Below are 24,810 nucleotides of genomic sequence, written 5' to 3' on the forward strand. Positions count from 1 at the left end.
TATATTTTGTTTTTAAAAAGACAGGGTCTCACTCTGTCACCCAGGCTGGAGAGCAGTGGTGCAGTTTTGGCTCACTGCAGCCTCAACCTCCTGGGCTCAAGTAATCCTCCTGTCTCAGCCTCCCAAGTAGTTTGGCACCTCTGTGCTTGGCCAGTTTTTAAATTTTTTGTATAGATAGGAGTCTATCTATGTTGTCCAGACTGGTCTAAAAATCCGGGCCTCAAGTGGTCCTCCCACCTCAGCCTCCCAAAGTACTAGGATTACAGGTGTGAGCCACCACACCAGGCATGAAGTGTGTCTCTTGTAGACAGCATATAGTTGGATCATTAAAAAAACTCCATTCTACCAATCTCTGACTTTTTTTTTTTTCTTTTTTGAGACAGAGTCTTACTCTGTCACCCAGGCTGGAGTGCAGTGGTGTGATCTCGGCTCACTGCAAACTCCGCCTCCCGGGTTCATGCTATTCTCTTGCCTCAGCCTCCCGAGTAGCTGGGACTACAGGTGCCTGCCACCATGCCCAGCTAATTTTTTGTATTTTTAGTAGAGACAGGGTTTCACCATGTTAGACAGGATGGTCTTGATCTCCTGACCTTGTGATCCGCCTGCCTCAGCCTCCCAAAGTGCTGGGATTACAGGCGTGAGCCACCGCACCTGGCCCAATCTCTGACTTTTCATTGCAAAGTTTAATCCATTTAAAATACAAGGATTTACTTCTGCCATTTTATTAATTATTTTCTGCCTGTCTTATTATTTTTTTGTCCCCTATTTCCTCCACTACTGCCTCTTTTCATGTTTAGTTGATTTTTCTGTAGTGAAAGGTTTTGATTCCCTTCTCACTTCTTTTTGTGTACCTTCTATAATTATTTCCTTTGTTATTACTATGGGATTCATATTTAACATCCTAAATTTGAATTGATAACTGCAATAGCATACAAAATCTCTGCTTCTATACAACTGTATCCCCTTTTATGTTATTGATGTCACAAATTACATTTTTATGCATTGTGTGCCCAATAATATAGATTTATGTTTTACAAATTTGTCTTTTTTTGGCAGGGGGATGGAGTCTCCCTCTGTCACCCAGGCTGGAGTGCAGTGGCGTGATCTCGGCTCACTGCAACATCCACCTCCCAGGTTCAAGTGATTCTCCTGCCCCAGCCTCCTGAGTAGCTGGGACTATAGACGTGCACCACCATGCCCAGTTAATTTTTCTATTTTTAGTGGAGACCGGGTTTCACCATGTTGGCCAGGCTGATCTCCAACTCCGGACCTCAGGCGATCCAACCACCTTGGCCTCCCAAAGTGCTGGGATTACAGGAATGAGTCACATGTCCAGCCCATGTTTGTCTTTTAAATCATGTAGAAAATTAAAAGTGGAGATATAAAGCAAAATTACAATAGTATCAGCTTTTTTATTTGCTGATGTATTTAACTTTACTGGAGATCTTTATTTCTTTATATGGCTTTGAGTTACTGTTGAGAGTCCTTTACCCTGAAGTACTACCTTGAGCATTTCTTGTAAGACAGGTCTATTGGTAAGAGAATGCTTCAGCTTTTCTTTATCTGGAAATGTCTTAAATTCTCCTTTTTTTTTTTTTTTTTTGAGACAGAGTCTCACTGTGTCACCAAGGCTGGAAAGCAATAGTGCAATCACAGCTCACTGCAGTCTTGACCTCCCAGGCTTAAGTGATCCTCCCACTGCAGCCTCCCAAGTAGCTGGTACCACAGGCCCATGCCACCATGCCTGGCTAATTGTTTAATTTTTGTAGAGACAAGGTCTCCCTATGTAGCCCAGGCTGATCTTGAACTCCTGGGCTCAAGCAATCCTCCTGCTTCAGCCTCGCAAAGTACTGGGATTACAGGCATGAGCCACCATGTCCAGTCACACACTTCCCACCCCCATTTTTGAAGGACAGTTTTGCCAGACATAGAATTCTTAGTTGACAGGTTCTGCACTGCCCCCACCCCTGCAGGATGTAATAATTATCAGGAGCTTGATCCAGAAAACCTAAACTGCCTTGAACTTATTTTTAGTAGAAATTTGGATTTTAAGGGTGCTGCCAGTGAGGGCTCAAAAGAAAATAAGAAACAGTATTTGAACCTGCATGAAGGGAGGTTCTTGTCATGTAGTGGTAGAAAGCTTAGGGAAATTGTTTCCTGGAAACAGAACTCACAAATGGTAAACTTAGATACGTAGTTAAAGATATTTCCAAGCAAGGTATTGAAGATATGCCTGGTTTGCTTACAGTAAAAAGTGAGAGAAAGGAGACAAAAAGTAACCAAGACTGGATGACTTTTAAAATTCCAGCTTCTCTGTGTGGCAAAATAAGCCTAGAATCAGAAATGGCTGCCAAAAGTGTGGCACAAAAAGATGGTCGAGTGTATGACTGTACAACCTTTTACTAAAACCTCAAAAAAAAAAATGGTCAGAAGATGAAGTTGTATAAATGACATTTGCAAGAGATTAAGGTTGTGCCTTACAGATCTTCCCAAACTAGGGGGCTTCTAGGAAACATAGAAGTGGTGTCCCTCAGCAGGAGGCCAAAATAGAGAAGGAATTCTCTCAGAAACATCTGGGATTGTGGCTTTTGTCTAATGAAGTTAATATCCATGAAATCCATGGGATGCCCTTAACATTTTTTCTTTCATTTTGACCTTGGAGAATCTGATGATTATGTGTCTCAGGGTTGATCTTCTCCTGGAGTATTCTACTGGGACTCTCTAGATTTCCTAAATGTGAATGAGATTACAGACATGAGCCACCATGCCTGGCTAATAATTTTTACCTTAAAGTTTATTTTTCTGATATCATATTCCAGCTTTCTTTTGGTCAACATTTTCCTGGAATATCTTTTCTTCTGTAATTTCACTTTCAACTTATTTGAGTCTCTGAATCTCAGTTGTGTCTCTTGAAGACAACATATAGTTGGATTATGTTTTTTTGTTGGCTTGGCTTGGTTGTTGGTGGTATATAGGAATGCTAGTGATTTTTGTACATTCATCATTTCTCTAATGATCATTGATATTGAACTTTTCTTCATATGCTTGGCCACATGTATGTGTTCTTTTGAAAAGTGTCAATTTATATCCTTTGCCCACTTTTTAATGGGGATGTTTGTTTTTCTCTTGTAAATTTGTTTAAGTTCCTTATTGATGCTGGATATTAGACCTTTATTAGATGCATAGTTTGCAAGTATTTGCTCCCATTCTGTAGGTTGTCTGTTCACTTTGTTGATAGTTTCTTTTGCTGTGCAGAAGCTCTTTAAGTTTAATTAGATCCCATTTGTCATTTTTTTGCTTTTGTTTTTATTGCTTTTGGTGTCTTTGTCATGAAATCTTTGCCCATTCCTATGTCCGGGATGGTATTGTCTAGGTTGTCTTTCAGGGTTTTTATAATTTGGGGTTTTATATTTAAGCCTTTAGTCCATCTTGAGTTGATTTTTTATATGGTGTAAGGAAGGAGACAAATTGCAATCTTCTGCATATGGCTAGGCATTTATCCTAGCACCATTTATTGAATAGGGAGTCTTTTCCCCATTGCATGTTTTGTCAGCTTTGTTGAAGATCAGATGGTCATAGGGGTGCAGTCTTATATCCTCTATTCTGTTCCATTGGTCTGTGTTCCTGTTTTTGTACCAGCACCATGCTGTTTTGGTTACTGTAGCACTGTAGTATAGTTTGAGGCATCAGGTAACACAGTGCCTCCAGCACTGTTCTTGGTGCTTAGGACTGCTTTGGCTATTCAGGCTCTTTTTTGGTTCCATATGAATTTTAAAATAGTTTTTTTTCTAGTTCTGTGAAGAGTGTCATTGGTAGTTTGATGGGAATAGCATTGAATCTGTAAATTGCGTTGGGCAGTATGCCCATTTTAATAATATCGGTCCTTCCCGTCCATGAGCGTGGGAAGTTTTTCCATTTGTTTGTGTCTTCTCTGATTTCTTTGAGCAGTGTTTTGTAATTCTCATTGTAGAGATCTTTCACCTCCCTGATTAGCTGTATCTTAGGTATTTTATCCTTTTTCTGGCAATTGTGAATGGAATTGCCTTTCTGATTTGACTCCTGGCTTGGCTGTTGTTGGTGTATAGAAATGCTAGTGATTTTTGTACATTGACTTTGTATCCTGAAACTTTGCTGTAGTTGCTTATTAGTGAAAGGAGCTTTTGGGCTGAGACTATTGGGTTTTTCAGGATGTAGAATCATGTTTGTCTGCAAACAGAATAGTTTGATATCCACTTTTCCTGTTTGGATGCCCTTTATTTCTTTCTCTTGCTTGATTGTTCTGGCTAGGACTTCCAGTACTATCTTGAATAGGAGTGATGAGAGAGGGAATTCTTGTCTTGTACTGATTTTTAAGGAGAATGCTTTCAGCTTTTGCCCATTCAGTATAATGTTGGCTGTGGGTTTGTCATAGATGGCTCTCATTATTTTGAAGTATGTTCCTTCAATACCTAGTTTATTGGGAGTTTTTAATATGAAGTGGTGTTGAATTTTATTGAAAGCCTTTTCTGCATCTATTGAGATAACCATATGGTTTTTGTCTGTACTTTTGTTTATGTGATTAATCACATTTATTGATTTGTGTATGTTGAACCAACTTTGAATCCCAGGATGAAACCTACTTGATTGTGGTGGATTAGCTTTTTGATGTGCGCTGGATTCAGTTTGCAAGTGTTTTGTTGGGGATTTTTGCATCAATATTCATCAAGGATATTGGCCTGCAGTTTTCTTTTTTGTTTTACGTCTCTGACAGGTTTTGGTATCAGGATTATGCTGGCCTCATAGAATGAGTTGAGGAGGAGTCCCACCTCCTTAATTTTTTGGAATAATTTCTATAGGAATGATACCAGCTCTTCTTTGTACATCTGGTAGAATTTGGCTGTGAATCCATCAGGTCCAGGGCTTTTTTTGGTTGGTAGGCTACTTATTACTGATTCAGTTTTGGAGCTTGTTATTAGTCTGTTCAGGGAATCAATTTCTTCCTGATTCAGTCTTGGGAGGATATATGTGTCCAAGAATTTATCCATCTCTTCTACATTTTCTAGTTTGTGTGCATAGAGGTATTCATAGTAGTTTCTGATGGTTAGTTTTATTTCTTTGTGGTCAGTGGTAACATTCCCATCATCATTTCTGATTGTTTTATTTGGATCTTTTCTCTTTTCTCCTTTATTAGTCCAGCTAGCAGCCATCTATCTTAATGATTTTTTTCAAAAAAAAAAAAAAAATTCCTGGGCCGGGTGTGGTGGCTCATGCGTGTAATCCCAGGACTTTGGAAGGCTGAGACGGACGGATCATGAGATCAGGAGATCAAGACCATCCTGGCTAACATGGTGAAACCCCGCCTCTACTAAAAATACAAAAAATTAGCCGGGTGTGGCAGCGGGCACCTGTAGTCCCAGCTACTTGGGAGGCTGAGGCAGGAGAATGGCATGAACCCGGGAGGCAGAGCTTGCAGTGAGCCAAAATCATGCCACTGCACTCCAGCCTGGGTGACAGAGGGAGACTCCATCTCAAAACAAACAAACAAACAAACACCCCAATTCCTGGATTTGTTGATCTTTTGAATGGTTTTTCATGTCTCAGTCTCCTTCAGTTCAGCTCTAATTTTGGTTATTTCTTGTCTTCTGCTAGCTTTGGGGTTGATTTGTTCTTGTGTCTTGAATTCTTTCAGTTGTCATGTTAAGTTGTTAATTTAAGATCTTCCCAACTTTTTGATCTGGGTATTTAGTGCTATGAATTTCCCTCTTAACACTGCCTTAGCTGTGTCTCAGAGATTCTGGTATGTTTTATCTTTGTTTTAATTATTTTCAAAGAATTTCTTGATTTCTGCCTTAATTTCATTATTTACCCAAAAGTCATTAAGGAGCATGTTGTTTAATTTCCATGTAATTGCATGGTTTTGAGTGATTCTCTTAGTCTTAGCATCTGTTTCTTTGTGCTCTGGTCCCAGAGAGTGTTTGGTATGATTTCCATTCTTTTGCATTTGCTGAGGATTGTTGTATGTTCAATTATATGGTCAATTTTAGAGTATGTGCCATGTGGTGATGAGAATGCATACTCTGTTTTTTTGGGTGGAGAGTTCTGTAGAGGTCCATCAGATCCATTTGGTCCAGTGTTGAGTTCATGTCCTGAATATCCTTGTTAATTTTCTGCGTCAGTGATCTGTCTAATACTGTCAGTAGGACTCCCTTTAATATTTCTGGTAGGGCAGGCTTTCTAGCATTTCTTTAGTTTGTGTTTATCTGGGAATGTCTTAAATTCTTCTTCAGTTTTTCAAAATAAGTTTGCTGGATATAAAATCTTTGGTTGATGATTTTTTCTCCCAAGGACTTTGAAAATGTCATCCCACTGCCTTCTTGCCTACATGGTTTCTGATGAGAAATCCACTGTTAATCTTGTTGAGGAGCCCTTGCACATATTGAATTACATTTTTCTTGCTGCTTTCAAGAGGCTTTCTTTGTCTTTGTCTTTCAATAGTTTGATCATGATGTGTCTAAGTGTGGATCTCTGAGTTTGTCCTACTTGGAGGTCATTGAGCTCTTGAATGCGTAATGTTTTTCATAAAAGTTTTGGAAGTTTTGGCCATTGTTTCTTGATGTATTCTTCCTGTCTGTCTCTTGCTCTCTCTCTCTTCTCCTTCTGAGATTCCCATTATGCATATGATGATATGCTTATGGAATAAGACAGGTCTCTCAAGCTCTATTTATTTACTTTCATTCTTTTTTCATTTTATTCCTCAGACTGGATAACCTCAGTTGTCCCATATTCAAGTTTGCTGATTCTTTCTGCTGCCTGCTCAAATCTGCTGTTAAATCTTTGGGCAGGAGGATTGGGTTGCTCAAATCTTACACATTTCAAAGAAATGTTTATCTTCAGGCCTGGCCATTGGCTGGCCCCTGGAAGGTAGCCTCTGAGCCTTTGGAATATTCTTCCTGATATGAGTTTCTGTATGCCCGAAGCCCTGAACCATGCTGTATTTATGGTATTTATTGTAAACACCTGTTTTTGTATGATTAAGCCCTTGGGCTACACTGTACCAGTTTGACTGGATAAGTTTATCCTAGAAAAGTGATTTATGATGAATGCCTGGTTTTGCTCTGTGGTGAAGACTGGATGGAGTCTGAGTAGCTGAGGTCATTCATATGGGCACTGCATGCCTACGTGACTGACCCCCAACAAAAACTCTCGATACCAAGGCTTCGGTGAGCTTTCCTAGCAACACTTCACATGTGTAGTCACACATTCCTCCTGGAACAATTAAGGACATCCCTATGTGACTCCACTGGGAAGGGTTACTTGGAAGTTTGAACTTGATTTCTCCTGGACTTAATCCATGTAACTCCTCCCTCTGTCAACTGTGATATATCCTTTTGCTGTAATAAACTGTAACCATGAATATGGCAGTGTCTGAGTTCTGTGAGTCTTTCTACTGAATCATTGAACCTGAGTATGGTATTGAAAATTCCCAATACAGCCCATGTAGTGAAGTTTTCATCTCAGTTATTTTCCTGTTTATTTCAGAATTTCTGTTTCTTATAATTTATATCATTTTATTGATATTCTCTATTTGTTGGGATATTAGTCTCATACTTGCATTTAGTTCTTTAGACACAGTTTCTTTTAGTTCTCTAGATATATTTGAAATAACTGATTTAAAGTACTTGCCTAGTAGGTCCAACTTCTATGTTTCCTGGGCAGTTTCTATTCATTGATTTATTTCCTATGTATGGACCATGCTTTCTTGATTCTTTGCACCTTTATATGTGGTTTTGTGTGTTTTTGAAAACTGGATCTTTTAAATAATATGGTGGTCCTGGAAATCAGATTATCCTCCCCACTTCTGCTCCCCAAAGCGTTGTTTTGTGACTTTTGTAAACTAATCCCTTAAAGTCCATATTCTTTGTCATGTGTAGCCACTGAAGTCTCTGCTTAGTTATCTTAGTGGTCAGCTAATAATTAAACAGATATTTTCTTACATGCCTTTGCGAAGGAGCTCTGTGTGAATGTTGGGGAATGCTTTAAAAACTGAGACAGGCAGTTGATAGCTCTGTGTTAGCATTCACTGTCTGATTGCACAGAGACTCAGGGTTATCCCAAGGTGAGAGCATAGGGCCTTCTTAGGTCTTTCCTGAGCAGTCACACAGCCCTACACAATCATGTGTAGATTCCAAAAAGATAATGAAACTTTTCAAAGCCTCTGTGGAAATCTCATTCCCTAAGCTTTTCCTGGTAAGCTCTTTGGTTAATCAATTGTTTGTCCCAGTTGTTATCCACAATTTTAGGCAGCTGGAAAGTTTATAAATTGCCTGTGTTTTCAAAAATACCCCAGGGAAAATGTTTTTATACTGGGAGAGCTGAGTCAGGTCAAATAAAGACAACTTTGCAAGTGGGTCATCAAGGGAACTACCAGACAGGTAAAATGACAGTTCTCTTCATTAGAGGCTTAGAAGGAACCCTACCTTTGTTCTGTCTCCTTTGGGAGCTACCAAACAGCTGGTTTTCACCATGATTGCAGAATGTTTTCAAAGCTACTGTGGTGCTAGAGAGGGAAAGATGAGAATAGGGTCAGGTAAAGTGCCATGAAGCTTGCCGTTCTTACCAAGATTCTACTGTTTTTCCTGAATAAACCCACCCTGGATTGCTAAAAGTGTAGCAAAGTTTGGTTAACTTCTAGAGTTTTACATTTTTTAATGCTGACAATTTTTACCAGTTTTCTTATTTGTCGAGAAGAGAGTTTTCTGTCTTTACCATCTTTACAAACCCAGAGTAATTAAAAAATGTAAATTGCATGTTATTTTTCTACTTCAAATGCTTTATTTCCAATGTTTTTAGAATAAAATCCAAACTCCACAATCAAAGTGTATAAGACTAATAGGACTCTGTTTACATCTCCAGAATCATCTTTAATCCCACTTCCGCCTCATCAATATGTTCCAACAACACAGAGATCCTTCATGTTCTTGAGAGTCAAGTGTTACCTAGCCCAACTGCCTGTAGTATATAAATAATTGGTTTCTGACCATTCTGTTGGTCCTCCACTTTTTTTCTGTTGGCCTTCTTTTCACCCCAAATTCAAGTGTATTGGATAAGAGCCCCCCACCCATTTGCCAGTCTCAGTAAAATTAAATTATATCTCACAGGTCCTACTGAGTCAGAGGTCTAAACCCTGACCCGAGAGATGCAGTGTTCTGATTAGCCAGACCTGAGATCTGGTGCAAGGTGTGGAGTCACCTTAAATGGAAGTACCTGGCTGGAAATTAGAGCAGAAATGTTTGTGTAGAGAAAAAATGTAAAGTTGCTAGAAGAAGGGTAAGTTGATACTGGGCAGAAACCACAACCACCTGTTTTCATTACATTGCCTTTGGGTCTGTGCCCATGCTGTTTCCTCTGACCAGAATGCTAAGCATGAGTGGCACATGATTAGTCTTCAAATTATGTCTTAAATATTTCCTCTTTAGATAGACCTATTCTGATCATTTAATCCAGGTAGCTTCCTTTCCTCATTCTTTATTACAACACTTTTTTTTAACCTTCATAACTTTTATATTAGACATTAGGTTAATTCTGTCAGCAAATATTTACTTAGCACCAACTAGTACCAGATAGTATACTAGACTTCGTTCATCTTCCATAATACACTATGTTTTATTCACCAGTGCATAGTTCAATGCCTAGAACACAAAAGGTCCTAAGTCAGTATTCACTCAATGAATGAATGAAAGGGCCCTGATACTCAATCCAATAACATTTTTAAATGTTAAAAAAAAAAAAAGGAAAGGGGGTATGTTATTCTACTAGGCCAGTTTATCTCAATCTTTCTTCATTGTCCTAACATTTAATTTGCTTTAGGCACATGCATGGACTCCCAAATTAAGGTAATAAGAATCTTAATCACATAAAAATTAAACATAATATGAAAACTACATGATAAACTGCCTAAAATGTACTGCACCCTATTAATTGACTGCAAAGTGAGATCATCTGATCACAGAAATCCTTGGAGCAAATGAACAACCTTTAAAAATGTAAGATTTATTAAAGTAATAAAATTTGTACAAAAATAATAAGTAATGTTGTATTTTAATTTTGTGAAATGTCAATAAAATACCATCTCAGACTTTCCCTGATCGTTAGATTCTGGCAAATATCCAACTTCATGTACCTTATCTTTTTTGCTATTGGAGAAATACTTGCAACACACTTTAGCTGCTGCGTGAATGTTCAGATGACAAAATGAGCACCAGTTTTCTCATCAGATCCTGTGGTTTCAGTGAAAACCCATATCCAGATGACTTACCAATCATAGCACCAGTCCGAACTTCTACTCTGAGTTTCAAATTCATATATTCAACTGCCTACTAATTTTGGTTTTCTCAGAGGTACCTCAAGTTCACTTTGCATAAAACTAAGCTCATATTATTTCCTCAATCCTGATTCTCATCCACTATTGTCTATCACAATGGATATTGCCACCATTTGACCAAGAAGAACCCACACGTCAGAATTGGCTCCTCTCTGTTCCTCAACACTATTTCCAAAGTATCAATGTAACAACAACTGCTGCCTTTTCACCTCCTAAATAGCTCTTGAATCTCCCACCACTATCCGAGTCAAAGCTACCATTTCTCCAATTATATCTACAACAGATTTCATTCAGACTGGTATAACCACACCCATTCTGCCCAACTGCTGTATCTGCTCTCTATATTATTGTTGGATTATTTGTATGTATAAAAAGGTCAAATATGACCACATCCTATTTTTCATTCTTAACATCCTTCAGACTTTATTTTTCTCCTTTAAGTTCATGCATGGTTTTGGCCTACCTTGGGTCTCACCTTCCCCTATACTTCACCATCTCATGCTTAGTCTTCGTTACTGCGGCTACACTGGACTTTCTAATGGAACTCTAGACTCACTAGGATCTCTTCTTCCAAAAGGGCTTAAATAATGCTCTTCTATCTGCCTCAAATATTTTTTCTTATTCTTCATCATCTTAGCATTTTCTTTCTTTGACATTTCCCTAAATTTTTATTGAAGATTTTCTAATTACTCAAGTAAGATATGAATACTTTCTTCCTTACAAAAAATTATAACATTGCAAATAAAGTCAGGATATAACTTTCCTAATCTTAGCACCATCACAAGTTCAGTTAGATTTGTTTTTCCAAAATCACCTTTGTTCCAACAGATGGCCTTAGAACTCTTGAGTCACTTGTCACCTGAGGCTACTCATCTTAGGCTGCAAAGCCACCAATTATTTCACAATGCACATAGTGTTTACTCCTGCCCTACCCTTTTGCTCATACTGGGAATACTTCTTCGCATACCAGCACTGAAACATATCATTCTCTTAGTTTCTTTTCAAATAAACTATATTTTCTGTTGCAGTTTGAATTAACAGGGAGTAGTCAGCCAAGGTGTTGCAAAGGATATCAATTGCATCATTGTCAAGAGCCCTCTCCAGGGAACACTTACTCCTTCAATTAACCATAGTCCATGGGCTGGCTTTTGGTATTACAGGATCAGGAGCCTGATTTTGCCAGAATCCCATAAGGAAAGCTACCATTTAGGGGTAGACTCACATTAGACACATAGACTCAAAGGCCGATTTTTAAATGTATAGTGAAAAATATCACTCTCCTAGTGCCATGACCAGTGCTGTGTCTCCACAAAAGATAAACATGAGAATCCAAACTTAAATTAGAAATTGCTTGGTGCATATGAAATCAAGCTTAAAGGCTCTTAGAACATATTGTCAAGTCTCTTCCCAGGAAAGTGGTACCAACTAAAAATCTCACTGGCTGTATATCAATGCCAGTTTTAATACACTGTCCAACACTAGTTGTCAGGCAAACTTCCATTCTCATTCTTTCAGTTGACATCAAATGACATTTTTTTCATTTCATTTCCAACTTTTGTTTTAAGCTCAGGGGTACATGTGCAGGATGTGCAGGTTTCTTCATAGGTAAACGTGTGCCATATGGTTTGCTGCACAGACCATCCCATCACCCAGGTATTAAGCCCAGCACCTACTAGATATTCTTCCTGATCCTCTCTGTCCTCCCATCTCCTGCCCTCCAACAGGTCCCAGTGTGTGTTGTTACTCCCCATGTGTCCGTGTGTTCTCATTATTTAGCTCTCACTTATGAGAACATGGTATTTTGTTTTCTGTTTCTACATTAGTTTGCTAAGGATAATGGCCTCCAGCCCCATCCATGTCCCTGCAAAGGATATGATCTCATTCCTTTTTATGGCTGCATAGTAGTCCATGGTGTATATGTACCACATTTTCTTTATGCAGTCTGTCATTGATGGGCATTTAGGTTGATTCTACCTCTCTGCTGTTGTGAATAGTGCTGCAGTGAACATACATGTGCATGTATCTTTATAATAGAATAATTTATACTCCTTTGCGTATATACCCAGCAATGGGATTGCTGGGTTGAATGGTATTTCTGTCTCCAGGTCTTTGAGGAACCACCACAGTGTCTTCCACAATGGTTGAACTAATTTACACTCCCACCCACAGTGTAAAAGCATTCCTATTTCTCCACAACCTTGCCAGCATCTGTTATTTTTTGACTTTTTTTTTTAATAATAGCCATTCTGACTGGTGTGAGATGGTATCTCATTGTGGTTTTGATTTGCATTTCTCTAATGATCAGCGATGTTGAGCTTTTCTCACTCTGTCGCCCAGACTGAAGTGCAGTGGCACGATCTCAGCTCACTGCAACTTCCATCTCCAGAGTTTAAGTGATTCTCTTGCCTCAGCCTTCCAAGTAGCTTGGATTACAGGTGCCCGCCACCATGGCCGGCTAATTTTTGTATTTTTAGTAGAGATGGGGTTTTACCATGTTGGCCAGGCTGGTCTTGAACTCCTTACTACCCCTCAAGTGATCTGCCTGCCTCGGCCTCCCAAAGTGCTGCGATTACAGGCGTGAGCCACTGCACCTGGCCAGCTTTTTTTCATATGTTTGTTGGCAACATGTATGTCATCTTTTGACAATTGTCTATTCATGTCCTTCGCCCACTTTTTAATGTTTTTTTCCCTAGGAAATTTAAGTTCCTTATAGATGCTGGATATTAGACCTTTGTCAGATGTATAGATTGCAAAAATTTTCTCCCATTCTGTAGGTTGTCTGTTTACTCTGTTGATGATAGTTTCTTTTCATCTTAGCATTTACTACTCATTCTTTTGGTATCAACCAAACTTTAGGGAAGCTTCTCTGACCTTGCTGACTAGGTGAAGTCCTGCTGTGATAAACTTTTATAGCATCAATTACTTTCCCTCATAGCATTTATCACTATTACAGGTTGACATTTATTTGTATGACGGCTTAATATCTGTCTTTTCCAGTAGAATGTAAACTCCTTGAGAACAAGCCTATGTCTAATTTGGCTCACCATTGCATCCTTAGAACACTCTCTGACTTATAGTAACATATTAGGCATTCAGTAAGTAAGCAAATGGTAGAGGTGTTTCATAGGAAATTCTGAAATGCAAATTTTTGAGGCTGCCCTATTTTTGGATGGCTTGCTTAAAGGCTTTTATTCATCCTTAATTGGTATGGTCAAGATATGAGAACAGCTCAGATCTTGGACCATTGATCCCAAGTGTCACTCACCTCACTTATTTGCTATGTATGTACTTGGAGGCACTGACCTTGATGTTATTTTCTATTTAATTTTCTTCTAAGTATTCTCTTAGCCTCAAATTTAGCCTTAATAGCTTTACTTAGTGCTCTTTTCTGTCATCAGTGTAGACTTACAGATGTGAATTTTTAATGCATACTTTGACCTAAATAAATGTTTAGGGGCTTTCAATTTCATTACTGCCATTGGCACTTCTGTCTAAAGATCAACAATTCCTTGTTGCTCACTGCCCAGTACCATTACTGATGTAGCCTCCAAGTAAGTACTGAAGGGGGATAGAAATAAACACACAAGCTTGGTGGGAGAAGGCCTTACTAAGGTCAATGTTTAAAAGAATCATGGTCCCTTAGTCAATTCTAAAGAACCAATTTATAGACATGGAACCTGTGGAACCTGGAACCTGGGAAATCTTGTAACCTTAGGTACACACCATGTGGAAATTGAACCTAGACCTTCCTCAAAGAGAGGCTGTCATGTGTATGGGTAAATATACCCTGGAGGATGGAAAAGCCACAAATTTTAGGGGATATTTGGAATCTAAATCTGAGTTTACTGGAATTGCTGAAAATGTACAGAACCACTACAGTCAGTATTTTAGAACAAGGGATTATGCTGGCTAACTGAAAAGGTGTTTTAAGTTTACCATCAGGACCCAAAACTTACCATATAGTCATTTGCCCACTAGGAGAGTACAGTTGGGATAGCAGTCCTCAGCATGTGGCAGAATCCTCACTTTGTTAAAACAAAACAAAACAAAAAAACCCTTAATAGTCCTTAAGGACTATTAGGGTAGCATCAACCAAGGGGAAATTATCTGGACTCTTTTCCCCATCAAAATGTTAAGTCAGAAACAAGATCACTTTTTCACGGGGAACTGCAGTGATTAAAGCTATTATTAAAGATTTGTAAGATGCTGGCCAATGATTTCTCTCCCCATTCAATACCTCAATATGGTCAGTGCAAAAACCAATGCTAATTCCAACTGCACTTTGCAATCTCCAAATGGCTTCTTTACTAGAATAGATGAATAAAGTTCCTGATTTCTGATCTGTTGTCCATGATATGTCGATTGTGCATTACTTTATTCCTGCTCACTTGGACTATTAGGAGCAGTTTGATTTCACCTGGTAAGAGCAACAGTTTGTTTACTCTGTGTCTGTGCCAAAATCTGGTCCTCTGGAGCCTTGACAACATTGCATTCCTCCTAGGCCATGACACTGATGCAATCAGCATACTCAAGCTGATTACTCCTGGAGAACAGCAAGTGGCAATACCCTAGTTAACTTGGGAAGAAATTAGAGTAAGAGATACATCTTTAAGAAATAAGAGAACCTACATCCTCTGTCCTAGAAAGAAGAGGGAGGTTCTAATGTCAATGATATGACAGAGTATTCTCCCTAAGTGGAAAACAAGTTACGGTACCTAACATTAACAGGGAATCTTTCTGGATTTTGGAATTTTTGTGACCTCTGGGCACCTAATAGGTGACACAAAAATTTGCCCAAAGTAGATTAAGAGAAGGTTTTCCAGCTAGTCCAGTCTGCAAGGAAAGCTGTCCTGCCAGGTGACATGATAGCCACACTGATCCAATAGTATCCAAGATGCATGAAGCCGACCAAAGCTACAGAGCCTTGAACATAAAAGAGTTACTGCAAGGTACTCTGGGGTTTTGGAGCTAACTGATGTCACATTAGCAGTAACTATTCTCTTTTTGTGTAACAGCTCCTGTCTTGCTTCTAGATCCAAATGTCCTCCCATTCCAGTAGGTGTAGCTGTAGAAAAAAAAAACTACCAAATATCTGATTATGAAGTCAGGTAAGTACGCAACGTGGGCTGCCCTCTATGAATTGGGTGTCATCAGTTTCACAATCCATAAAACTAGGTTTATTCGAAAACACTCCCAAGTGGTATATAAAACAACAGGATTTACAGGCCACAAGAGTTAAAGTATTATTTAAATGGGTTGCTCAACTGGAACACGGAGGCACAGGCATTTTATATATTTATGGGAAGCACTAAAGTCTTATGGAATGAGAATGAACACATAAACCTGTTTCTAGCGATTAAAAGATTTCTACTAAATAGGAAGCAAATAGTTTATTGAAGTAAATTTCACCAGTCATTAGGCTTCATTAATAATATTTATTTTAAAGATCAACTTTTATTGTAACAAATATAAAGTCATCAATGTTTTACAAATTGTCAAAAATGCTTTAAGTACAAAAAAATACATTAGTAAAATGAAAGTTATGTTGTATTATTTGGTATACACTTAATACTGCCAACATGCATAACATATGCCAGAAAAGCTCATGCATTATTGGAAGAGAAAAGAAATGTGATATAACTGCTATATTGTCTGATTATAAATTCATTGCTTCAGTCAGTTTTCTTTCTTCAGGGATACCATTTACCTGCAATGTGTAAGAGTGAATATGGGCAGGAGTTAGTCAGGGCATGGATACTTTTAGATTTTGAGCAAAGCAAATTATGGCAAGGAGAAAGTTTCCATCTTCTTAATACAATGTAAAATAATTACATTGCATTATTTCTCTGTATTTGGTTTTTTTAAAAAACAGAAAACAAAAGAAAAAATTCTAAATTAGTCTTCTCCTTCTTGGACCAAAGCTATAATATTTTGTATTTCCCAAGAGGTACAGTCTGAAAATTCCTCCCACAATAAACAAAAAGAATGGAGGTTAACTGCAGGATGTATAACTGTACCTTTTAATCGTGGCTTTTAAAAAAATATCATGTGGGCTGGTAGGGCAGAGAAAATGAGAAAACCTGAAGGGGCATCAAACCTAATGGTTTGGGCCTAGTCCAAAAGTTAGTGTGATTGTCAGCTTTTAACTGCTCTATTATCCCAGCTAGTGCTCAAGTCCAGGAACACAACACCAGCAGCTAGTTCATTTCTTAAAGCTTTGATAGGAATTTAAAAGAAAACAAGGAACTAAATGAAAAAACAACAACAACAACAACAACAACTTCAAGATATACTTTCCCCTGATAAATTCCATATAGGTAGCTACAAATAAAATTACTTGGTATCCAAGACGCAAACTCTTGTGCCTAAATTACCTTCATAAAGAAAACTGACATGTGCATAATGTTCTGTGGTACTTGGAAAACTCCAGTTACTGTTTGATGATAATCATGCATAAATGTAGCTGCCTCTATGCAGTATTAGGATAATCAGGGTAAAAGAAAAGAAAAGCTGCCGTACTCACAAAAATATATAAACAGCACTAAATCCATGCATTTTCAGATAGAAGAATTTAGAAATTGAGAAATAAACTTTTTCATTTAAATGAACAGAATGGAAATAAGGAATGTAAACTGCCCGTCAGCCCTTCTCTCCAGGAGGCATGCCTCCATTTAGGTTTTCTTTTTTCTTTTTTTTCTTTTTTTGATTCAGAGTCTCACTCTGTTGCCCAGGCTGGAGTACAATGGCGTGATCTTGGCTCACTGCAACCTCCACCTCCCAGGTTCAAGTGATTTTTCTGCCTCAGCCTCCCAAGTAGCTGGGATTACAGGTGTATGCCACCATGCCCAGCTAATTTTTGTATTTTTTTAGTAGAGACAGGGCTTCGCCATGTCGGGCAGGCTGGTCTTGAACTCCTGACCTCAGGTGATCCGCCTGCCTTGGCCTCCCAAAGTGCTGGGATTACAGGTGTGAGCCACCGCACCCGGCCTCCATTTAGTTTTAAATGTACCAGAGGCACAAACACGCCAATCTTGCATAATTATAAAAAAAATGCTAGGGTGGTCTCTCTCCCTTTGGCACTTAAGATATTTTGAGGACTCACTAAATAAAACAATAACAACAAAACAACCAAGAGGAGATACTGTACTTTAGTCAATAATATGATCCAAATTGCAGAAAAATGTAAGAAAACAAGAAGGTAATAGGCTCTAGTGTTAGCTAAAAAGGAGAGCAAAGCTTTCTTGACTCAAGCAAAGTACCTGCTCCCTAAAATCTGTTTCAGAAAAATAATTTTATAAATTAGGTTAAACAACCTTAAAATCCCCTAGGAAAACTCTTTGGCTCTTATATTTGTTTAGGCATAAATTGTCCTTGTATTTGGAAGTGCTCTGTATTACTAAAATGTAGCAAGTTAACAAGAGTACTTGCTAAAAAATCTATGTGACTACTAAACAAATTGCCCTAATATCATCTACTCAAGTTTCCTAATTCCCCTAGTGGGTAAGTAAGTAAAATCTGGATTTTTAAATACTCAAAATAAATATTTACTGTTTTTCTAGAAATTGCCTGCTTCCTACTCACTCCATGCCTGAAATAATTAAGAATCAGAAGATAGAAATCTTAGGAGAGATGGAAGCTACAAGGTTAATAACGAAGAAGTTCTATCATTTCTATCGTAGAAGTATTCTTTTAGAAATTTTCCTTTAAAAAAATAGCTGTGAAATTAGTGGTAGTAGGGATTCATTTATCTTTTTTCTCTCTTTAGGTGACTCATTTTTATAACAAAGTTTGTTCCTTCATCAATCTCCTGAATGCTTACAAAGTAGCACCAACACATCAATATATTGAACAGTCTTGTTGAAACATGTTAGCATTTAATTAAAGCAAGTAATCAAAATTGTAGGGAAAAATTCTGATAAACATCTTGTAATTAAAATCTGATGAACAATTTCATTATACTTGCCTCAAATCTTTGAAAAGTTGTCAAACGAAAATCTCCTTAAATTCACGAAAGCAGTAATAGAGAAGATAATTTCTGAATGAAAACATCCAATACATTTCTGTATGTGCCTGAAGTTTTTAAGAGACTTACTTAATAGTTTCCCTACCACAGTGCCACTATTCATACTCAGAATTCCACACCCAACTTACATTTTTAAAACTTCTCTTGCTTTTCCAAAAGAGCTACAAAGGCATTAATGGTTGCCTGGCAATTAGAACTAGGAATCAACCACTAATTAGAAGACAATCATGAATAAGTTATCTACTCAGTATAGAGATGAATGAAATAATTGGCTGTGGAAAATTTTTAGGGACACTTGAAAGAAATAAAGAAAGCAAGTCTTAGGGAAACAGAATAATCCAAGGAGAATTGTCCGCCATCTTGTTGTCATTGGTCATGTTATAACAGCTTTTTAAAGCAGCTTTAAAACCAGGCCAGCCATTTCTCATTTATGCCCCTGAAGCCTCAGTGATTAGTCACAATGGTTTCCTTTTGTAAGAGAGCTTGAAACTTCAAGCTGCTCACTTACTGAGACAAATCCTGGATGCATCCAAGCTAAGAATCTTTCATACCAAGGGGAAGAATAGGGAACTTCACTGAAGGAAAGGGGTTTCATTCAGTCTTCCTTAATTAGACAGGACCTCCATGGATGCTTTTGCTCTAAGATCATTTACCCTGTGTTTATCATTCTGATGCCAATCTATGTAATAATCTAAGCTATTATTCTGAGGTTTTAAGTCTGATTAAGGAATGACACAAGTGTTTTGCCTTATTTGGTGAAGATAAAGCTTCATAAATTATATAGTGCCATAATTATCTTTTAGTCTATTAGATTCATTCATAAACATCAATTTATTATTATTAGCACTCACCTGTAGTCTGCTGTTGGGGAATCTGAGTCTGATGTGGCAAGTTCCTAGAAATGATGAACATTTTTGAGTAAAACTGTTTGTTTACACACTTGTAAACAGAGAGCAGACATACTAGAATGAAAAACTTTACAGGTAAACTATGACCCCAGTCATGTAATCCAGCACAATTCCCCTCCCCTTTCATGAGCTTACAGATGAGGAAACTGAGGTCTGAGGAGAATAAAAATTAACAATATTTGATAACATGCATGAAATTTTCACTGCGGGCTATACTCTAAAGTACCTCACAACAACCCTAAGAGGTAGGTGTTAATATTTTTCCCATTTTATGGGTGAAGAAATAGCCTTGGAGATCCAGGGCCACATAGCTAGGACATGGTAGGTAAAGATGTGAACACAGTGGCTTGTGCTCTTAACCTATACACTTTCAGATCCAGATCACACATTTTCATGGAACAACATATATAACCACCTTCATTCACTATCCCAAACATCTGTGCTCTTTTATCTTCATGTCAGGAATGACACTGGCCATGCATCCAGATGCATTGGCGGAATGCAGAAGTCATCCTTGTTCCTTCCCTCTCCTTCAGTCCCCACATTCAACCACTTAGGGACTTTTGACATTTCTTTTTGTCTCATTTGGATCTGTCCCATTCCTCCCCATCTCCATTGCTAACTTGGTTGAAGCCATCATCATTTCTCACTTGGATCCTTGTAAGGGGATTGACTTGTTTCCTCATTTACATTCTTGTCCCCTTATAATCCGCTCTACACATTGCTGTCAGAATAATCTTCTAAGATAGGGGTCCCCAACCCCTGGGCCACGGAACTGGGCTGCCCAGCAGGAGGTGAGTGGCAGGTAAGCCATCGAAGCCTCATCTGTATTTACAGGTGCTCCCCATCACTTGCATTACCACCTGGGTTCTGCCTCCTGTCAGACCAGCGGCAGCAGTAGACAGTCATAGGAGCATGAACCCTACTGTGAACTGCGTATGCGAGGGATCTAGGTTGTGCACTCCTTATGAGAATCTAATGCCTGATGATCTGTCACTGTCCCCCATCACCCCCTGATGGTACTGTCTAGTTGCAGGAAAACAAGCTGAGGGCTCCCACTGATTCTACATTATGGTGAGTTATATAATATTTCATTATATATTACAATGTAGTAATAGAAATAAAGTGCATAATAAATGCAATGCACTTGGACCACCCCAAACCATCCCCTACTCCTGGTCTGACATGAAACCAGTTCCTGGTGCCAAAAAGGTTGGGGACCACTGTTCTAAGACACAAATCTGATTATGTCATTTAAATAACACACATTTCAATATTTCCTTGTATCTATCTGCAGATTAAATTTCAGATTTCTTAATGTGGCCTGGAAAGCCACAATATATCTCACTCCTACATGGAGTGCCCCATGTCTGCTTGAAGCCAACAACCAACTACCATGTCCTGTACACAATCAGCTCCCATTTGTTCTTGCTAACTCAACTCAGAACTTGTTACAGCATACAGGTATTACTCTTATAGTTTAAAAATTCCCATAAGAAATGTTATTAAAATTTTTAACATATTATTTTTAATTTAAAAAATCTCAAGAACCACCTTCCTATGCATCCTCACTCTCTACGCAACCCACAATTAGGTTACCATTTAGCATGCTTTCATTCATATGCTGATTGTCATTGTATTCTCTGTATATAATATTTAATTGCCCTAAAGTATATTAAGAATAAGAACCATCATATTTTGTTTAGTATCCTCAGCAGTAAGCATTATAAAGTATATACATTTATTAACTTACAGATTTAGTTTCACATATTGATACTAAAATTAGTTTATGAAAATGTACAATTTAGGTTCTGTATGGAAGAAACTCTAGGAGTCAGTCCTTTGTAATAAAGTTTGATCCAAGCTGGGGATTTTCAGTTTTTTGTTTTCTCTTTAGCACTGGGATTCCTCTTAATTGAAACCCTAAGCAGAACTGTGATGTACAAAAGAGATAAATGTGAGGTTGCCTGGGTTGAAACAAGGGAGTTAGGAATCCTGTCAGCTTTGTTTTCTTTGTCCCTCATGCTGGCCCCTACAGCAATTCTAAGAAATCTGTAAAAAACAGTTTGAAAACCATTGATATGAATTATTTCAGCCAGGCAAATATTATGTTCCAAATACAACAATCTAAAGTGGAAAACAGTGCGTGCTAGTTAAATGCTGTTTAAACTCTTAATTTAATCTATAGGTAACACCTTTGAGAGATTTTTTTAATGTTTCAGTTCCACTTTAAAGATATTACTAGGGAAATAATAAACTCAACTCTAACACAATTTGAGGAAGTTACTTAATAATTCATCCCAACGATTATATTCTTTTTTATTGTTACTTATCAGCCTTATCCTTATGTAGGCTAGAGGAGTATTTCTTTTTTAGCTTGTTTGTTCTTTCAGAATTTCACACAATGTATTTATATTGGTTTTGGTCACAAAAGTAAAAAGATCAATTTATAAACTACAAAGAGGGAATAAGTTCTACATTTAAAGATGGCAAGGCAAATATCTTTACTACAGAAGTCAAAATGCAATTAGATGGGCATCTCACACAGGGTGGGAGGATGTGTTTTATTTTACCTACTCAGGTATAACTGATCTGGGTCTATTCTACACTCAAAACGAACACAGTGCACCTTCTACACATAGGCGCACACCACACACAAGCACTTCCTCATTCCTTACCATCTCTAGCTCTACCTAGCCTGTCAGCAGATTGAATCAACACATTCTGACAAAATACAAAAATCAAACAGGGTAAAGAAAATATAGAATGTAGGTGTTCTAACATAGGTAGTGGTTAGTAAACAAAGACACATGTTTTCCAAAAGCACTAGATTAAGGATCCTCCAAATTCAAAATCAGCATTTGGATGAGGTAGTTGGATGCCCCCCACTTCTCTCATTGGCCCTCCCAACTGACCTTTCTGTGGAATTTAGCTTGGAAACCACTGATCAAAGTCAACCTATGCCCTGTCGTTTCTTTTCTAGCCTCCGTGTTTTCCTCTTTTGCTACATTGCTAAACTTTCTAAATCACAATGGGCTGGGCTAGGTGAAAAGAGATGGCTGGTTGAGAAAAATGCCACACACAAACTAGCAAGAAATTCGGAGAAGATGCATAAGAAAGCAACTGTGTGTCTTATATTGATTTAGGGACTGAAAAGTATCCATAGTGGGTGTTCTAAGTGGTTGTGTTTGAACAATGCTCATGCACTCCTTGCAGTTTCAAAGGAAACTTAGATGAGTTATATTAAAAATGCTTGTGTGCGCAAAAAGGTGCTCAACCAAAAAAATACTGAGATTCAACATCCCCTGATTGGGTACAACCTATCTCCTGTTTTGAAGGAGACCCTTGAGTCTCCAAGATGTGTGCACATAGCTCTGTTTTTGTGGCTTCCCAAACTTGTAACTAAATGCGAACCTGTAAGTATTAAAGTGTGAATGTATCTATGATGGGCATATTTAAAACTGTGTATTTCATTTAAGAGTTGAAGGGACATACTTTATAACAGCACTGCTTCAGGCATACTGGAAAAAATGCCTTCAACCCCAACTCTGCTAGTTAAGATGCAGAGAATGCAGGAAGAAAGTGGCGAATTCTCATCTTTGGTGAGAGCAGGCTGCTAAAGGCAATTATACAGGAGTGGGGGGTCGACTTCAAATAGAGGCCCTATAATCCTTCCAAGGAAGGACCTTAATAAAGTCATAAAACAATTTAATGATTATTAGACTAAGTGAAAAGTTATTATGTGTAAACTGCATTATGTAGAAATTTAAGAAAACTGTAACTAAATTATTAGCATTAATTATTTTCTCGTTTTATGTTCATTAATTTCATGCATTTAAATAGAAAATTGTGTAAATTAGTCATTGCACAAACTTCATTCTTTAAGAATGCAAGAGTAATAACTTGCAAATTAATAAATGAGTTGGGGGGAGTACACAATTATTTCTTATTTGTACAACCATTTTAAAGTAATTTGACATTCTTGGATACCCTATACCGTAATTCTGTGAGTAAGGTTGATGATTATCAACTGATTACATTGCTACTTGTTTCAAACTAAAAAGCAAAATGATGATTTGCATAAAGCCACAGAATCCATGCCAGAGTTCAAAGAAAATGACATTAGTTGTGTGAAATACAAAACATTTCACTTTTCAGTTAGTATGGTGACATCATTTAACAATAAGAAATAGTTATATATTTTTGGAAAACAATGGCTCTGAAATATTCTTGGCTGCCTGATACTTCTCAACAGGACACCATAATCTTAGTCCCCTGAAACACTGTCTTCAACTGATATTAACTTTTATTAAAACTTAATTTTTATTTATGGAATTTTACCATAAAGTTAGTTGTCATTGTGACCAAAAGCAGGACAAATGGAAAAATATTTAAATAAAAGCCAAAATGATTAGATACTGTCTTCAATTAGAAGACTTAATTCTACTTTTATACTTGTTAATTTTCAAAAGATTAAGTACAACCTATCTCCTGTTTTGAGAGAGACCCAATTATCCTGGATTAGGAATTATGTTTAGAATAATGAATAAGGAAAATTTTTGTGTAGCAAATTAATATCTTCCTGAAAAATGTGTAGAGTACTATTCCCCAATTATTCATTACCTAAGGGGCCTCATGAAGATGCCTACCACTCCAAAAAAATCAATTGGTATTGATGTTGGCATAAGAAAAGAATAGTGAAGAGGCAGATCTTTCCCCAAAAGACAGCATACCTCACTACAAATTTAATATAATAATAAATTATTTTTTAGAAAATCAAATATTTGGGATCCTCCAGTCAATGTCCCTTTCCCCAAGCATAAGACTACAAAATAACATTTTTTCAATGGCTTTTAGCTGTTCCAGGCACTGTTTTCTGATTAGCTCTCATCTCTCAACCTCTCCACACCATTTTCCTCAGGCAGTTTAAGGAGGTATGGAAGAGTCTAGAGGCTGAGAAGTATAAACTCCCAAACAGCTCCAACCTCCTAGACAATGTGCATGGACTGCTATTCTTTCAGTTTCACATGGGGGAATTTAGGAAAAACTGTTCCTCTTTTAAAACTCCATGTAGAGGAATGTGAATAACAACCCTTCTTACTCAGAGCTCTGGATTTTCCAATCCTGAAACTTAAGTCTTTTGATTATTAAGCCAGGAATTCTCAATCTTTGTTGAGAAGCTCTCTGCAGGAGTTCTACCATAACATACACTCCCACCAGACTCCAAATTCCCATACTCAGAGCCCCAGAATGTGTGCTGTAAAATCTCTATGGTGATTCTGACACAACGTGGTTTGGGAACAAGGCTAGACTCTCTCTTGACATTCCTTTGATGACCTAAAATGTTATTACTTGGAATTAAATTTTTTTCATTTAAATAATTAGAAAGGGCAATCATTGAGGTACACCGGTCAAATACGTAATAGATTTTTGATGTGAAGTCTTTGGTCACAAACATAACACCAGTCACAACAATGATTCTTTGGGCAAAGTCAATTTACTTTTAAGAATTACTTTAC

General features: G+C 37.8%; 2 protein-coding genes across 10 annotated transcripts in view; one reads left to right on the top strand and one right to left on the bottom strand.

Moving 5' to 3' along the window:
- Nucleotides 1-18,315, top strand: part of CASD1 (CAS1 domain containing 1) — a 78,320-nt gene extending 60,005 nt beyond the window's left edge. Inside the window, exons 18-20 of one of the 2 annotated variants that reach the window (XR_008625906.2) lie at nt 15,376-15,468; nt 17,920-18,003; nt 18,126-18,315. Coding sequence is in view for 1 of the 2 variants with exons in the window: in XM_034964467.3 (XP_034820358.1) it covers nt 1,057-1,104 (48 nt within the window). In the remaining variant the exon portion in view is untranslated. Of the gene's footprint in view, nt 1-1,056; nt 7,399-15,375; nt 15,469-17,919; nt 18,004-18,125 lie in introns of those variants that run through there. The other variant, XM_034964467.3, reaches the window with a different exon arrangement.
- Nucleotides 15,779-24,810, bottom strand: part of SGCE (sarcoglycan epsilon) — a 71,027-nt gene continuing 61,995 nt past the window's right edge. For 4 of the 8 annotated variants that reach the window (XM_034964476.3, XM_034964475.3, XM_034964470.3 and 1 more), the window contains 3 exons: nt 19,235-19,278; nt 18,324-18,358; nt 15,779-16,067 (listed from right to left, as the gene is read on the bottom strand). In XM_034964476.3, the coding sequence (XP_034820367.1) occupies nt 16,017-16,067; nt 18,324-18,358; nt 19,235-19,278 (130 nt within the window). In that variant the 3' untranslated portion in view covers nt 15,779-16,016. The remainder of the gene's footprint in view (nt 16,068-18,323; nt 18,359-19,234; nt 19,279-24,810) is intronic. The other 4 variants (XM_034964477.3, XM_057302911.2, XM_057302910.2 and 1 more) reach the window with 1 other exon arrangement.

Source organism: Pan paniscus, chromosome 6, assembly GCF_029289425.2.
Source record: "Pan paniscus chromosome 6, NHGRI_mPanPan1-v2.0_pri, whole genome shotgun sequence".
Lineage (NCBI taxonomy): Eukaryota > Metazoa > Chordata > Mammalia > Primates > Hominidae > Pan > Pan paniscus.